Source organism: Chelonoidis abingdonii, chromosome 11, assembly GCF_003597395.2.
Source record: "Chelonoidis abingdonii isolate Lonesome George chromosome 11, CheloAbing_2.0, whole genome shotgun sequence".
In the NCBI taxonomy this organism is placed as follows: Eukaryota; Metazoa; Chordata; order Testudines; family Testudinidae; genus Chelonoidis; species Chelonoidis abingdonii.
In genome coordinates this window covers 54202093-54219806 of record NC_133779.1, presented here as the reverse complement: position 1 = coordinate 54219806, position 17714 = coordinate 54202093, and the positions used below count along the sequence as shown (strand labels likewise).

At 51.4% G+C, this 17714-nt stretch overlaps 1 protein-coding gene and 1 pseudogene across 1 annotated transcript in view; both read left to right on the top strand.

The window, feature by feature from the left end:
- Positions 1–2060: 2060 nt before the first annotated feature.
- The window catches only part of LOC116816119 (uncharacterized), a 28143-nt gene continuing 12489 nt past the window's right edge, over positions 2061–17714 (top strand). Inside the window, exons 1-3 of the mRNA XM_075071385.1 lie at positions 2061–2145; positions 3232–3420; positions 12393–12521. Of these exons, the coding sequence (XP_074927486.1) occupies positions 2067–2145; positions 3232–3420; positions 12393–12521 (397 nt within the window). The 5' untranslated portion in view covers positions 2061–2066. The remainder of the gene's footprint in view (positions 2146–3231; positions 3421–12392; positions 12522–17714) is intronic.
- On the top strand, positions 7677–8387 carry LOC142047489 (sphingosine 1-phosphate receptor 3-like; annotated as a pseudogene).

Here is a 17714-nt window from a genome sequence, read left to right as displayed (position 1 = left end):
CACTCAGCTTTGCAAAGTACTTCAGGATCCTTAGGGGTCGGGGTGGTCAGAGGACAGGGAACAGGGGGGTTGAATGGGGGCAAAGGTCCCAGGGGGGCTGTCAGGAAGGAGGGGGAAGGTGGATGAGAGGGCAGAGGTTCCAGTGATGGGGAGGGGACAGGGAGAAGGGGTGGTTGGATGGGACGAGGGTCCCGGGGGGGGCCGTCAGGAATGAGAGGACGGGTTGGATGTGGTGGCATGGGGCAGTCAGCGGACAGGGAAGGGGGGTGGATGGGGCAGGGGTCAAGGAACGCAGGGGGTTGGATGGGGTAGGAGTCCTGGGGTGCGAGCCACAACCCCGTTGTGGGGTGAGGAGGGAACCGGTTGTTAAGATTTTGGCAGCTTATCACTGGCCGGGGAGTGGGAGGCTGAGGAGGCGAGCGGGTGGGCAGTGGCGGAGAGGCGCATGAGCTGGCGGCGGGGGAGTGGGCAGCTGAGGAGATGAGCTACAAGTGGGTGGCTGACCTGTTCTACTGATCTGGTCTGGCTCCCATCCCCTCTCCAAGGGATGCAGCCGTCTGAAACTGCTGCCTTCCTCAGTCACACCTCATTCATTCAACAGGGCAATTGATTACAAAGTGAGGGGAAGATCTTATTCCACTTCTAGCAAAAGACATTTTTCTTTTACCTTAATTGTACTACCTTAGGGGCTCGCTATAACATATTACCAAGGTTCAATACCGCTGTTTCGGCGGGGCGGTGCTGGGGAAGGAGGGTTTGTTTCCATAGGGCAGGTGGTGCTTTGTGGGGGGGAGGGGTGTTTCGGGGGGCTGGACGGCGCTGTGGGGGCATGTTTTTGCAGGGTGGGCGGTGCTGGGGTGTGTGTTTCGGCAGTGTGGGGGAGTGGGGGGTTCGGCGGGGCCGGGGGAGGGGTTCAGCCCTCAGCTGTTTTCTTTGGAGTAATATGGCCCTCGCTACTTTATGAGTTGTGTAGGTCTGGACTAGATGCTCACAACAGTCCCTTCTGGCCTTAAAATCTGTGAACCTCCAAGTGTGAGCCCAGTCGGCCCTGCACTGGCCACTGGGGAAGGGCCAGCTTGGCCCTGATGGGGCTGCTCCAGCTCTGAATTCTAACTGCACCTCCCCTGCCCTCCTGAGACTCTGCCCAGACAGAGGGGTTCAGCTCTAAGCTATAGGGGGTGGATGGTGAATGCCGCTAAACTGGCTCAGCAGGAGCCTCTATCCATACAGCCGGCTCCCCCCATCATGCCTACACTGTGCCATATCTCCTAGCCCTGGTTATTCGACTGTGGGGATGGGCAGGGCATTGGGCTTGGTGGAGCAGGTTAGGGTACTCTTCACTTTCTGAAAACCAGGCCCCCTGCCTCTTCCCCCCCCACACCACAAGGCCCCGCCCTCCACTAGCTGCTCTCTCTGCCCCCGTCCCTCCCCCTTTCTCCTCACTCAGTCCTCTCCACCCACCCCCTGGCCCCAGCTGGGCTCTCCCTGCTGGGAGCTGCAGCCTGACATAGAGCCTGCTGCCTTCCTGCCCATGAGATGCAGGCAGGAGGCAGCCCTGGATGAGCTGATGACCCAACGCCTTCCCCTGGGGTAACTGGACTTTTGGTGTAAGGTCAGTTCAACTGACTGGACTCTACTAGGTCCAAAGCCAGGCATCTGGCAACCCTAGAGCAGGGCCGGGTTTGCTGCTGACTTGTCAGGTGTTTACGTAGTGGGGTTAATGAGCAGGGAGCTCCATTCCACAGCAGTGCTTCCATGCTGGCTCGGAGCCCTAAGGATAGACCTCCAAGGCTGGTTCCAGACAACACACAGGCTTATGGGCCTGCCTGTTCAGAGTCTGCGTGGGGCAGGCTGCTGTGACACAAGGGCAGATGAAAAACTGTCGTAAGGAAAACAGCAGCATCCTTGGGAATACAATGGGACCTGGAGGCAAAGGGAGTTAGCGCCCATTGGAAACCTCAGCCATGCTCCATAATGGCTCCTGCATTCTGGAGCCGTGCGTATTGCCCATTGCTGGGAAGCAGCCTCCCTCAGAATAACATTTTGCTGTTACAGATTTGAGATCCATGCTCAGAAATCAACTATCCAGTTGTCTGCAGAGCGCCCGAGACGGGACAATGGAGGCCACCAGCCTGCCAAATGAAGGTAATGCCCTTTATCTTTTGAGAACAAACCATGGAAGAGCAGTATGTCCTAGTGGATAGAGCAAGTGTCACGGAGTCCCTGGGTGATGCTCTGGAACTGCTCCCCACAAAGCCAGTTAGGACTTTGGGGAGCCTTCTTTTCCTTGGAGCAGACTGTCTTTAGGGGAAGAAGCTCACACTGCTTTACCTTTTGGGGTTTGACCTTGGAGCATTTACCATCCTTTGCCCCTTCATGCGCTTTCCACAGCGAGTTCGCCCAGGCAGGGTCCTGGGGAAGCCAGAGAGTCCTGCACGCATCTCCACTTTGCAGTCAGACGTTACTCTCAGCCAACCAGTAAAACAGAGGTTTATTAGATGACAGGAATACTGTTTAAAACAGAGCTTGTAGGTACAGAGGACGGGACCCCTCAGCCAGCTCCATTCTGGGGCCCAGCGAGCCAGGCAACCCCATCTGCCCTCACTTCCCATCCCCAGCCAGCTCCAAACTGAAACCCCCTCCAGCCCCTCCTTTCTGGCCTTTGTCTCTTTCCTGGGCCAGGAGGTCAGCTGATCTTTTTGTTCACCTTTAGCCATCCCCTTGTAGAGGGAAAGGGCCCCGGCCATTTTTTGCCAGTAGACAGAGTGTCAGCCATTTATGCACACTGTAGACTTAAGAAATGCATAGGGGTAACTGAGGCACCCATACAGTATTTAGAGGAAACATTAAGAGCAGTTCCACTTTGTTACATCAGGTAATTGGGCATCTGAGTTCTAGGACTGACTCTGCCCAGACCCATTGTGTGACTGCAGTCACTTCCCCACCCTCTGCTTCAGTTTCTCCCACGCTTTCTTCTAGCCAGGGCAGCATGTCCTTAGTGAGCCCCTCAGTCTGGGCCATGCCACATTCTCCAGCATTATGTTAGATTGGCTTCTGGAGTGATTGAGACAGGGGAGGAGCTGCGTTGGTGAGCAGGAAGGGGGTCAGGGCTTGTGTGCGTGTGGTAGGAGGGGAAGTGGCGATGGTGGTCCTCTGTGCCAATGTAGGAACAGAAGCCGGTAATGATGTGACACCTTGCAGCACCATGATTCTCCTCGTCTCTGCCAACAGGCCAGTTTGCCCCAGGCTCCTTCCTGGAGAAGCTGAATTCCCTGGTGAAAGGAATCGGCAGCCCCAATCCCGATGTGGGGAGGGCTCCACGCAAAGCCTTTGACAAGAGATGGCTCAGTCTACCACATCCAGCCTCTCCCCCTGCTGAGGTGCCGGTGACCGGATCCCCTCCATCATCTTGCTCCAACGGTAAAAAAAAAAAAAATCACCTGGGGCATGGTGCGCATTGGGCTATCACAGCCCATCTAGGTGGAGCACCAGGAGCAGGTAACAAGGGGTCTGAACCACCTTTACCCCAGGGAAAACAACTGCCCAGCATGCAGGACTATGAAGAGTGGGCCACGGGCCTCATTGCCAAGCTACTGGAATGAGCCCTGGCAGAGGCCCTGAGAACCTTCTTGTGGTGTGCACCGTCCATCTCTGCTGCAGCTGTTGTCCACTGAGTCTGTGCCGTGCTCAGCCGCCACCACCCCCAGCCTGGCCGTCTCAATGTCGTGCACCATCCCGGTGCCTCTCAGCCTCTTTGCCTTGCGGCATGGGGACAGGGTGGTACGCTCCTGGGACAGGAGTGGCCCCATGGCAGTGGCGAGGAGGAGCAGTGCTTGCCACCCCACTGGCTGGTGTGTCCACTCAGGTTGGCCCCTACAGGCCTTTTGTCTTGGGGGCAGGCCCTACAGGCTTTCTGTCTTGGGGGCAGGCCCTACAGGGCTTCTGCCTTGGGTGGTTGTGGGGGGGCAGTGAGGCCAGTCCTGGGTGGATAGTGGGGTAGACAGTGCTGCTGCATGGCAGAGTGTGTGTGTGGCTGTGGGAGAGAGATCTCTCTCCCCCAAACTGGGCTGGTGCCCACTTCTCCTCACCATGGCCACCCCCCTCAGTCTTGCAGCTCAGTCATTGCGTGGCCTCTCATCTGAGAGCACCCTCAGATGGGACAGAAGTGGGGCGGGAGGCTGAGATGCCGCTGCAGCTGTTTGCTCCTGTTTGGGGATGTGCTGAGACAGGAGCTGGTGAGGCTGGGCTGGCTGACATCTCTCCTGCATGCCTGGAACCAGAGTTCTGCCTCTGCCCTGACATGGCTCAGCCTCCTCCCAGCCATGACCCAGTCCTGAGTGGCCAGCAGGAAAAGTTAATCTGCGTTATTGGGAGTAGTATCCTTAACCTCCATTTGCTAACAATCCCCAAAACAGAATACACACATACAACGCATACAATGCTCACCACTCCCAATAAGGGTTGCCAACCCTCCAGGATTGCCCAGGAGCCTCCAGGAGTTACAGATTAATTAGAGATTATGTCATGTGATGAAACCTCCAGGAATACCTCCAACCAAAACTGGCAACTCTAGAGAGCCTTCCAGACAGGACCTACAGTTCCAGTGTGGGAGGGGGATACTGGGATCATTTCTTTAACATCCACCCTAAAGAAGCAAAGAAAAGGCCCTGCCTAGGGTGTAGCAAGTGTGAAAAATTGGGACAGGGGCTGGGGGGTAATAAGAGCCCATATTAAAAAAAAAAAAACAAAAACCAAATATCAGTACTGTCCCTATAAAATCGGGACATCTGGTCACCCTAGCCCTGCCCAACTTGTGTTTTCCTTCGCTGGTCCTGTTTACAGAATGACAGTCTTTTCTCCCCACTCTGTCTTCTTCCCCCTTCCCCTCTCCATCTGGTTTGACAGATCAGGCTTCATCAGCAACTTCATCCCTTAACTCTTCTTGATCTCCACTATCCTCTCCCTCCCAGCAGGGGAGCCCCTTAGCCATAAAGATAAAGCAAAGGCTGGCCTCAGAGGAAATGCAAACCAGGGATTCCCCCCAGGGACCGATCAGCACCAGGATCAAAGCCCTGCTAGGGAGGATTCTGCCGCAGGGGTTGCTGGGGATGTTTTCTTAAGGAGACAAATGAGCCTATGGCAGAGTCAGAGAGCAGTTTTGCTCTCTTAGCTCTTTGCCTTCAAACTTGACAAGCGGGTTTGGGTCTCTGTTTTTTGGGTGAGGTTGTATAATGGGAGGGGGAGGGTGCTGCTGATTAGCTGTGCATGATTGTAAATGCCAACTCCATGGGGCTCCCTAAACCCCCTGCCCTGACAGCTTGTGCTAGATCAGAAATCCTATCTCCTTCCACCTAAGCACGTTCCCAGCACTAGTGTAAACTAATTAATGTGAAAGAATTGGTCATGCTTTTTACTAAAGATGATGATGCAATTTCTTCTTTTTCAAAAGCTTAAATTCTGTTAAACTTCATCACACCACATAAAGTTTTAACAAATAAACTTGTAAGTTTAACATGAAAAAACAGAGCGTTGATAAATGCTTTGTAGCAGTCATGCTCAAGTTTTTCTCTTAGGGATATTTTGTAGAAATACCCCAGTCTTGAAAAAAAAAAAAAAAAAAAAGCGTTAGCTTGCTTTGTACTGTTTTGCCTAAATGAATTGCCTGGCATTCAAGGACAATCTCAAACAAACCTATATTGCTCTAAAAACGCATTACTTGTAAACCATAAAGAAAGCTTTACGTTTCCTTCAGCACTACGTGATACAAAACACACATGCAGTCTAACATAAAAGAAAAATTAGTTCAAACTAATTTATGTCAAAGAGATCATAACACTATTTACCACTTTTTATTATTTCTTCCTGACTTTTAAAAAAAATCTAAATTCTGTTAAACATAATTGCTCCGAGTAAAGTTTTAACAAATAAACGTTTAGAAGTTTAACATGGAAACAGTGGGCACTGATAAATGCTTTGTAGCTGTCGCACATGCTTTTAAAGATAACACGAGAAAACAGAACATTGATAAATGTAAGTAAAGCATCTTTGTAGTACGTGCTCCACACACACACACACACACTCTCTCTCACAAACTTGAAAAGGTAAAATAACTGTGGCAAATTGCCGGTACTGTTCTGCTGGGTCTCGCGCTTTCTCTTCTCTGGGGTAGGTTCAGGGCGCTATTGCTTGCCTCTGAACCAGTTCTTAATCACTCCCCTAGTGTCCTTGGAGGAGGGGAGTGGAGAGGGAGGGACCTGGGCCCGCCCTCTACTCCAGGTCCCAACCCAGGGGCCCTGGGGTTGTGGTGAACCACTTGACTAGCGGTTTCTTCCCCTGGGTTACTTCCCTCTCATACCCGTCAGCTTGTGAAGGGCTTCTCGCCTCTCTTCTATACAAGCCTGGTGCCCCTTACCTAGGGTTTCTGTTGGGCTTCCCAATCCACCGCAGCACTCCTCCAAACCTTCTATTTCTCTCTGGACAAACTCTTCTCTTCTGCAATCTGCACTCTGCTCCAATCCAACCTTTCTCCTTCAACTACCACACCCTGTCTGACTGAAGCAGGGGTTTATATCCCATGACTGGAGTCAGGTGCTCTAACTGGAGTCAGGTGCTCTAATTGGCCACAGCTGTTCTAGTTAATCTAAAGCAAACCTTCCTCCCTTGGCAGGGAATAAGGCCCCCTGCTAACACTCTTATGCTGCCCTCTGGCCATGCTGTATCACATAACCAAGATCCATGTCGTGGGGATGTTTTGTGTGGTCTAGTAAAATAATGACAGTTTATACAGGACAAGCATTTGTAAATTGTAGAGAAGCAAAGCCTTTATTTGCACCATTTTTTCCGTAATAATTGAGACTATCAAAAGAAACCTATCCCCGCAAGCCGCCACCTCCTGTCTTCTAAAAGAATTGTTAGTGTTTGTTTAATCACAGGATTAAAAATAGATAAAATTAGCTTTTAAACATTTTCTCTCCATTTACTGCTATCCCAAATTTTAAAAAAATTACATTACATATTTTGTAGATTGGATTTATCTGCTACAGCTTAAAGAGATGCCAAGAACAGGAAATTAAGTTTACTTCATTTCCATGACTAAATCATTATTTTGCAGAGAGACATCCCTATGACACACCTTAAATAATACCCTAGCAACAACTACATTGTTCTGTTTTTGTCTGGCATCACATTTAAGAGGCCTTCAAGAATTATTTTTTTGTTTTTATATAACACCTTACGTTACACCTTAACCCTAGATGCTTTACACAGTTAAATAATACAAGACAGTAGATGAGAGCCCTGGGCAATTACTGAAAACAGAGGTGTTAGGATGACTAAAAGTCTAATGCAGGGGGATGAGGGGGGAATTAAAAGGCACCGCTTTTAAGGAAGAGGGCATGATTTGAGGAGGTATATAGAAAACGGGGGAGATGAGTGGTTCAGGGCTACTGCCTATATTTCTAACTCACGCACGCACTACACATACATGGGGTCCTCTGCAACCTGCTTCCCTTTTGACAGCAACCACCTCTCCATATCCTGCTGTGACCCACACAGAAATTCCTCTGATGTGGGGGGGAGGCCAATGGACTCTTAACCAATTAGCTGTAAACTACTGGCTAAGAAACTATTGTGCTGCTGTTGTATGAAAGAGGATGAGCCGTTCAGATCTATTAAAGATGGCGAAGTCCAATTTCAGCCCTCAAGGAAGGGAAGAGGCTGGCTCTCTGATAGTGCTACATTATAATCCTACGGGAAAACTTATTCTAGGAGAAAAAGCAACTGATCACATAGACTGCTCATACATAGTTTCGTAGTCCTGGAGAACTTGATAGTGTTGTTTGCCCTATGGAAAAATAACAAATTGCACAACTGTATGTACTTTTTGATTGGCAGTCTAACTCTCTGTGATCTGTTAATTAGCGCAGTTTACTAAGTAACATTCTCATTTCTGGAAGGAAAACTCCGAGGTGGATTATTAGGAAAGGCAGTATGTTTGTCGCCCTAGGAGCTTCCACTTTTAGTCCAACGAAGTGGATATTCACAAGCTTATGCTTCAATATGTCTGTTAGTCTATAAGGTGCCACAGGACTCTTTGTTGCTTTTTACAGATCCAGACTAACACGCCTACCCCTCTGATACTTGACACTTTTAGTTTGTTAGACATAGCCATTGAGAGACATTTGACTGTGGTTAAAAGGAGGCCTTAGAAGACAAATAAAAAGTACAGGGTCGTCTTATCAGACCATGTTGGCTTATCTCAGTTTCCCTGGTACGTTAGAAACCCTCAACAGGAAAAGTATCAACAACTTATCAGACTGCTCAACACTTTTTTGCCTCTTTATTCCATAAGTGTCTTTTTGACCATTTTGGTGACAATTGTTACGTAAATAGCCACACAAACCATACTGATAACTCAGAGAGCTATGTATCAGAGGGGTAGCTGTGTTAGTCTGGATCTCTAAAAGCCCAGCAGAATCCTGTGGCACCTTATAGGACTAACAGACGTTTTGGAGCATGAGCTTTCGTGAGTGAATACCCACTTCGTCGGATGCCTGTAATGGAAATTTCCAGGGGCAGGTGTATATATGCAAGCGAGAAGCAAGCTAAGATAACGAGGGTTGTTCAATCAGGGAGGATGGGACCCTGTTCTAGCAGTTGAGGTGTGAAAACCAAGGGAGGAGAAACTGGTTTAGTTGGCAAGCCATTCACAGTCTTTGTTTAATCCTGAGCTGATGGTGTCAAATTTGCAGATGAACTGAAGCTCAGCAGTTTCTCTTGAAGTCTGGTCCTGAAGTTTTTTTGCTGCAGGATGGCCACCTTAAGATCTGCTATGTGTGGCCAGGGAGGCTGAAGTGTTCTACAGGTTCCTGTATATTGTCATTCCTAATATCTGATTTTTGTCCATTTATCCTTTTCCGTAGAGACTGTCCAGTTTGGCCGATGTACATAGCAGAGGGGCATTGCTGGCATATGATGGCATATATTACATTGGTAGACGTGCAGGTGAATGAACCGGTGATGGTGTGGCTGATCTGGTTAGGTCCTGTGATGGTGTCGCTGGTGTAGATATGTGGGCAGAGTTGGCATGGAGGTTTGTTGCATGGATTGGTTCCTGAGCTAGAGTTACTACGGTGCAGTGTGCAGTTACTGGTGAGAATATGCTTCAGGTTGGCAGGTTGTCTGGGGGCGAGGACTGGCCTGCCACCCAAGCCTGTGACAGTTGAGATCATTGTCCAGGATGGGTTGTAGATCCCTGATGATGCATTGGAGGGGTTTTAGCTGGGGACTGCTAGACAAACCCAAGAAAGAAACCAACAGGACCCCACGGGCCATCACATACAGTCCCTACAAAGTATGTAGCCTATGTATGTACAGATGTAGCCTACAAAGTAAAAGTGCCATTTTATACAAGGCTGACTGGTTCATTGCCTTGGCCCTCATTAATTCTGCATTGAATCTCAGCATTTACACTATGGCCAGCAAGAAAACATGGCAGGTTTTTTTTTTTTTCACCTTGCTTGTTGCTGTCTAGTGAAGACTGGCGTGACCAGATCTTTGTTTGGGATCTGTGTTGGACCATAGGGGCAATGTAATTCTGTGGCTCGTGCACGTAAATCATAGGCGAAAATGTTAGCCACGTTTTAAATTTTGAGTACCTGTTTATCACATAACTTGTTTGGGTTTTAATCCAGTAACAGAACTGACTTAGGAAAGTATAAGATATATGAATAATACGAAACCAAGGGTGCAATAGCCCTCATCTTCCTGTTTCCTTAAACAGAAAGTTCTCCTTACTTAGGAAGGGAGACCAATAGACTTTTGAAGTTAGCCCTAAACTATTGACTAAAAGTATTGCACAAGCGTTGTGTAAAAGAGGTTGAGGCAATCTAACAGGATGGAAGTACCTTGAATCAAGCCTTGCCAACAGCAGCAGTCCAAGTACCTCTTGAAGGGACCTTGGTGAGGGTTACAAAGATTAATGTCTGTCACATGAGAAGGGTCAGGGGTCACTGACTCCAGGGCTTCCTCTTGCATCTTTCTTTTCTTTGAAAATCAAATGCAAATAAAACATAATCTCAGCCAAACACAGAGGGGAGTCCAGCCAGCTACTAACTCTCACAAAGGGGATGGAGCCTGAGAAGGTAGGTAGGTAGGTCAGGATCAGGCAATGTCAGGGCTTGTACAGCCACTCATCACATAGCTTGTGGGCACCTCCCATGTTATATCAATTAGCAGTTGGACTCCTTGGAGTCTTTGGTTCTGCTCCCTTTGGGGCTAAAATCTCATCTTATGGTAGGGTTGGTTGGTTGGTTGGTTTTTATTCTAAGGGCGCAGGAGGATTATGAATGTCGCTCCAGTAACAGGCTTTGTCAGAGGGCAAGGATCTCTGTATCCCAAAAGTTGCTCTGAGTCTATATTCAGCTATTGGCTCAGGAAGGCCGTTCCATAGCTGCATCCCTTGGTCCTTGGCTCTTATACCATCCTGGGAGGATTGTTTTTGCTGTTATTGAACATCTGTCAGTAGTAACTGCAGCATTGCCAACTCGTGTGACTTGTCATGAGTCAGACCATATTTAGTATCTGTCTTGGAGCCCCAGCTCCTGGAGTTGCATGAATATGTAAGAATCTCAGCTTTGGCTTGTCTATAAAAAGCAAGTTTCTAGCTATTATGATGGCAGGGAAAAGCTGGAAAATGTGACCTCAGTGTAACTTTTAGGCTCAGAAACCAGAAGGCAAATAAAAAGAACCCAAAACGTGTACCTGTATTTTTTTAATATCTTGTGGGTTTTAAACGCAACTGATGATTTTTCAGCGCTTATGGCCGGTGACACTGCTGCTGTGACTGACCTGCCCTGCCTTTCAGCTAATGTGGCATTCCCCAAACAGCTCCTGCCGCGGACTGCCGAGGCGGCTCTGCCTCTGGAGCCCAGACCGCTCCTGGTGCACTGCCGTTGTCGGTGACTGGCTAGACAGGTTGTGCTGCTGGTACAATTGGGATGGCCCAAAGAAACAGAGCCTGTGCCCTCTTTTTGGTTGTGCTTAGATGCCTTCTGTGTCCCTCCTGCAGGGCTGACCTCAGACCTTGTGTGGTCTTGATGCTGTAGCAGGTACCTGTCAGCCGCCTGAAATCTAACCTCTTCCCTCACTTGCAGCTGAGATTCCTGGGCATTCTTGTTTCTCCGGTTCCAGATTCCAGCTCGTAGCTCTTTACTTAACTACTTCAGGGTGAACTGGCTTTGGTCCAAGTCATTTGCGAGATGTTGACACGAAGGCTTTTGTCCTTTGGCCCGCGAATCTCTGAGCTGGTGAGGCTAGTACAGCGCTGTGAGCTAGACTGTAGCAGTTTAACAGTGGCAGTAGAGAAGCCAGTGGGTATGTCACCTGCAGCTGGCCCATGTCAGGTGACTCGGGCTTGTGGGGCTCAGGCTATGGGGCTGTAAAATCGCGGTGTAGAGATTTGGACTCAAGCTGCAGTCTGGGACCCTCCCCACTCACAGGGTCCCAGAGCTCGGGCTCCAGCCCGAGCCCAGATGTCTACATTGTGCGTTGACAGCGCCGCACGCCCGAGTCAACTGACACAGGCCAGCCGCTGGTGTTTTACTGCAGAGTAGATGTGTCCACTGAAGGAGGGGAGATGGGGGTATTTATTTATGGCTATTTTTACAAACTTTTCTGCCAACCCATTTGACTGAATATAATAAGGGCTTGACATGGTGGGTCTGAACTGACACTACAGAGTGGGGCTGAACTGGCCTGGCACAGAACAACCTGGAATGAGCCACTCCTGAATTGTGGGTGGCAGCTGCTGCTGTTTGTATTGTGACAGTATCTAGGAACCCCAGTTGGGGACCATCACCCCATTGCACTAGGCATGGCACAAACACAGACCAGAGATGGTCCTTGCCCTCATTAATTCATTGCTAATCTCGTGGGGAGCAAACTGCCTGACAGCTGGCACAGTGCTCCGAGATGGCTTGTGCCAACTGCTCAACATGAAAAGAATGTGGTAGCAGCGGTGCACTAAAGAGAGGTGCCCTTTGCAGCACTCAGTGCTAGCCTAGCACCAAGGGCAATGAGGAATTTCTTCTCTATCTGTGTGTTTCTTGCACTGGTGACTGGTTTCACGCTTGGACGCTTTATCTTTGCTGACATGGTGACATGAGGAGGGTCATACCCACTGGTTTGTGGTGGCCGCTATCACTTCCCTGGGTGTAGCGGGGGCTCAGGCTCAGGCCCGGAGTCTGCAGTGGGTTGGTGTGTTGTGTCTCTGTTTCAAAGTGACTCTGATCAATTTTCAGTCAGTGCTGGTGGCAGGGCTGCTGTGAAATTCTCTGTTATGCCCCACAAGCTGGCGTGTGATTTACAGCTGCTGCTGTTTCAATTTCCCACAGGATTCCGCGCTGTTGTACCACTGCCTGTGAGCGCTCAGCGAGAGCCTGTCACCAAACCGATCGCTGAGGCTAGCGTCTCATCTGCGCGGGAAAGCAGGACAGCCGCCTGCCCCCCGCTTGCTCCTGCAGGTAGGAGAATCGCTGCTGTTAGGAGTGATCAGTACCCACTTCCCCATCTCCACGGGATCCCCTACCGAGGGAGATGCGTTCCCCTAAAGTAACATTTCCTTCCTTGTATACCGGTGAACTCTGGCTAAAGGGGAGGAGTTTATTACAGGACTGACCCATCACTGATCCCACTGTGCACATTCTTTGATGCATTTTTGTCAGTGTCAACAGTTAAACCAAACTGGCCAGTTTCCCTTTTGTCTCTTCTCTGCGTCTGCCTTCAGGTTCTCATCCCAATGGCAGGATAGTCATTATTTCTTTGTAGAATTGTACAGCTCAGAGACCCCACCTGAGGTCAGGGCCCCATTCTGCTAGGTGCTGTGTGTTCTTAAAACGAGAACATGAAGCTGAGACGCAAGGTGGAGATGGAGGCTTAGGGGGAGGGGACGTGCCTGAGGGCTTGCAGCAGGTCCATGGCACATCTGGGAATAGAACCTGAGTCCTCATCTGCTTTGAGCTGCAGACCCTGGCACGAGCATGGGAAGGGGAGAAAAGTTTAAATCCAAACAAAGCAACTGTGTATTTGGCAGTTTGGCCCACGAGTCTCTGAGCTGGTGAGTCTCATTCAGCGCTGCCAGCTGTGCTGTAGTAGTTCAATAGCCCCTCTAGAGAGCCACTGGGTATGTCTGCGCTGCACTTCCATACCCTTCGCTGCTGGCTTTGCTGCGTGTCCGACTCCAGCAGCTTGCCAGGCAGCCCACAAAGAGCAAGTGCAGCCAAAGGTCTAGCAGGTGTGCGCGCCTTGAAGCAGGTTTGCTGGGCCTAGCTGAGGTCCATGCGGTGTCGTCTTTTCTTCTCCTTCTCTGTGTGCGGAGCTGTTTCGTCTCCCCCCTCCAGGCTGTCCGCTCCATTCGCTCTGCTTCCTCCTGGGGCCAGGAGAGAGTCTGACCTTAGAGCTAGGCTTACCCTGAGTGTTTCTGGGACTCGCCCGCCATTGTTCTAGCACCCACTAAAATCCTAGCACAGTGCAGCCCTGTTACCTTCACCCATCCCCACTGATACCTTGATCTTCAAAGAGCACAAGTGCCCAGGATTTCGCTCTGGTGTCTTGACAGCAGCACAGCACCTGCTCCAGTCGTCCTTGCTATAACCATGCTGTGACTGCGTCCCCTCTCAGTGTGTGCCGCATGGTCAGGCCAGCGTTTCAGCTTGGTTAGAGGCCATGCTGAGGTCTCCCCTCCACTCCGTGCTTTAGGTGTGGACTTAGCTAGGGCCTGACCACATGCAGCACAAGATGTTCTTCAGTTTCCCCTCTAAACCCTGAACTGGCTTGATCCTGCTTAGCTGGAGCCAGTTTTTTAAGGTCAGGCTTGACAAAGCCCTGACTGGAATGATTTAGTTGGGAATTGGTCCTGCTTTGAGCAGGGGGTTGGACTAGGTGTCCTCCTGAGGTCCCTTCCAACCCTGATATTCTATGATTCTAATGGGATCCCTACAGGCTATCCGGGAGCAAGCCAGCATAGGAACAGTGGCCCTCCACCCAAAGGGGTACTAAATTACAGCCCTTCCCCAAGGGCTCTGGGTTTGTGGGGGGTGGGGGAGGAGTGAGGAGAGAGCTGCCAGTGAGGCATGTGACGCTGAGCAGACACCCTCCCTCCCCCGCCCCCATTGTCACTAGGCGGAAGTGATGGCAGCTGATAAGGGAAATCAGTTCCCAGTAGGAGGGAGGTGGTGGCCTACTGGGGGTTCAGGGGTGGGCATGCTTCTCTTCCTGAGAGAAGTCTCTGGTGGCTCTCCTGTCCAAACTGCCTCCTTTCTCTCTGTCCCAGGCAGCTGGAAAGCCAAGGGGCACTCCTGGGTGGGATTACGATCCTCCCGAGGAGTGTGGGGGGTTCGAAAGGCCTGGGAGTGAGGAGCTGACCTGGCAGCCGGGGAATCAGGTTGGAGAGCCTATTGTTTGGGTGAGGGATATTTGAGAGGGTGCATGTCCTTCATGGGGAGAAGATACTGTCCTGGGGGAAGGTGCTTTAGAGAGACATCTCACTGGGACCGAGCGAGGGGAGGGGCATTCTTGCCACCCACCACGGCATTAAAAATTCATTCTGCTGCCAGGATGGGGAGGTTGCCAAAGACCCATGAGCTCGCCTGCAGGGAGCTGGGAAGTTGGAGGACCTTAGGGAGAAGTGGACAAACCTCTGAACTCTGTGGAAATAGCCTGAAGTAAGAGGGGCAGAGTGGGGAAGGGTTGCTTGGAAAATAGGATCTGACCCTCCTGAAATGGGGACAGGGCTGTGATCAGAGTTGGGTGTGGGAGCCAGGACTCCTGGGTTCTGTTTGTAGCTCTGCCGCTGGCTCTCTGTGTGGCCTTGGGTGAGTCGCTGCCCCTCTCTGTGCCTTAGTCTATCAGGTTTGTCCAAGGGGGGGATCTTTCCTTGCCTCCTTGGGGCTGAGGCCAAATCAGTGGTCTCATCGAGGCAAAGACATGGAAGGTGCTAGGTGACACGTGTTAGTTAACACCTGCCACGTCCTCATCTGGACAGAGGCCTGAGATGAAAGCCCTTGCTCCTTCTCCCCCATACTGGGGGCCAGGGCACCCCTCCCCCCACCCCTGGGGCACTGTCTTGTCTCACACATGCAGTGGGACTCTGCTGCCCCCCCTGGGCTCGGCCAGGGGTGTTGCTGTGCTGGGCTCCCCAGCAGAGGGAGCAGCAAGCAGCTCCCTGGTCACACCCATTATATGTCAGCTCCAGCCCTGGGGAAGGTAAGGCAGGGGAGCTGAGAGATGCCTGCTCAATCCAACCCCATCTGCCCTTCATGCTGTACATCCAGAGGGGGGCTGCAGCATCTGGGGCGGTGGGGGAGTGTCACGGAGTCCCCAGGCGATGCTCTGGAACTGCTCCCCACAAAGCCAGGCAGGACTTTGGGGAGCTTCCTCTCCCTCGGAGCAGACTTGTTCAGGGCAAGAAGCTCACACGTCTTCATCTCCTGGGTCTCTCCTTGGAGCATTCAGCATCCTCTGCCCCTCCGTGTGATTCCCACAGCGAGCCCACCCAGGCGGGATCCTGGGGAAGCCACAGGGTCCTGCACCCCTACTTTGCAGTCAGATGTGACTCTTAGCCAGCAAAACAGAGGTTTATTCGATGACAGGAACAGGGTCTAAAACAGAGCTTGTAGATACAGCGAACCAGACCCCTCGGCCGGGTCCATTCTGGGGGGCAGTGAGCCAGACCCCTAGGTCTGCACTTCACTCCTTGTCCCCAGTTAGCTCCAGACTAACCCCCCTCCAGCCCCTCCTCTCTGCTCAGCTCCTTTCCCGGGCCAGGAGGTCACCTGATCCCTTTGTCTCCAACATCTTCAGTTGGCACCTTTGCAGAGGAGGGGCCCAGGCCATCAGTTGCTAGGAGACAGAGTGCCAGGCATTTAGGTGCACTGGCCCCTTCCTCTGTAGCAATCACACACCCTTATCCTACCACCTAGATACTTAAGAACTGCCTCGGGGACACTGAGGCACCAACACAGTGTTCAGAGCAAACATTAAGAACAGTCCCAGTTCGTCACAGGGAGGTAGGGGAGACCCCACCCTCGTGTGTATGGAGCCATGGAGCGGGGAATAATCCAGAAATGGGCTGGCAGGGGGACCAGGCTTCTGACCCCATTGCCCTCTGCGGGGACGTGAACAAAGATGGGGTTGAGCCCCAGTGCTGGAATCCAGGCTGCCCTGATGGGCCAGGTCCCATCCAGCAACCCACTGCACTGCTGCCCCTCCTCCCACTGCTCTTTCTGGGGGTGGGGGTGGTTGGAAGGCTCTGCTCTTTTCTGACATAAAGGGGTGTCTTTTGGTCCCATCTCTCAGGCCTTGGCCTGCACAAAGGTAGGGCCCTACCAAATTCACACCCATGAAAAACGTGTCGTGGATTGTGAAATCTGTTTTCCCCACGTGAAATCTGGTGTTTTGTATACTTTTACCCTATACAGATTTCACGGTGGAGACCAGCATTTCTCAGTTTGGGGGTCCTAACCCAAAAGGGAGTTGCAGGAGGTCACAAGATTTTAGGGGAGTCATGGTATTGCTGCCCTTACTTCTGCGCTGCCTTCAGAGCTGGGCAGCTGGAGAGCAGCGGCTGTTGGCTGGGCACCCAGCTCTGAAGGCAGCGCCCTGCCAGCAGCAGCTCAGAAGTAAGAATGGCAATACCACATCATGCCACCTTTTCTTCTGCACTGCTGCCTTCAGGGCTGGGTGGCTGGAGAGCACCAACTGTTGGCCAGGCACCCAGCTCTGAAAGCAGCACTCTGGCGGCAGCAGCTCAGAAGTAAGGGTGCAATACCATACCATGCCATCCTTTCTTCTGCACTGCTGCTGGTGGTGGCTCTGCCTTCAGAGCTGGGCTCCTGGCCAGCAGCTGCCGCTCTCCAGCTGCCCAGCTCTGAAGGCAGCACTGCTACCAGCAGCAGTGCAGAAGTAAGGTTAGCAGTACCACAACCCCACCTACAATAACCTTGCAACCCACCACCACACCCCTACAATTACAACACTGAAATTTCAGATTTAAATAGCTGAAATCATGAAATTTACTATTTTTAAAATCCTATGACCATGAAATTGACCAAAATGGGCCATGAATTTGGTAGGGCCCTACACTTGGGGCTGAGTAGGAAAAGACAGCAGCAAGGGGACCCCATTGTCAGATGGGAGGTAGGGTGATGCTCCTACCCCAACCCTAGGTGAGCTCTGTCCCATCTAAGACTGTGTGCAAGGAGCTGGTGTGGTGTGTCCGGTGCTGCATAGACCTGAGCCCAGTGAGTGTGGGGCTGCAGTGAGCTAGTGCAGCTGGACAGGACTCTGCTGGCTTGAGAGACAGGGCCCCTGCCTGTGTAAACCTCCGTGGGTAGGTGTGGAGGTTATCCTGGCTTTTCAGCTCCTTGCCTGCAGGCAGGTGTGTCCTGCCCCCTGCTCGTTGCAGGAGACCCCTTGCAGCTTCCTTCACCATTGCAGCAGGGCAGAACCCGCTTCTAGCACTTGGACAGGAGTGCCAGGGCTGGACCGGCAGGGCTTGATCCCACAGGGCTCCGAGCTAAGGGAGAGCTTGTCTGTAACACTTGCAATGTTTAATGTCGCACAATGGCAGCTGGGCCTGGTGTTCCCTGCCAGCCAAGAGCCGCCCAAACACAGCTCTACTCCCCACAAGCCTTCTACGCTTTCGAGGGCTTCAGCGA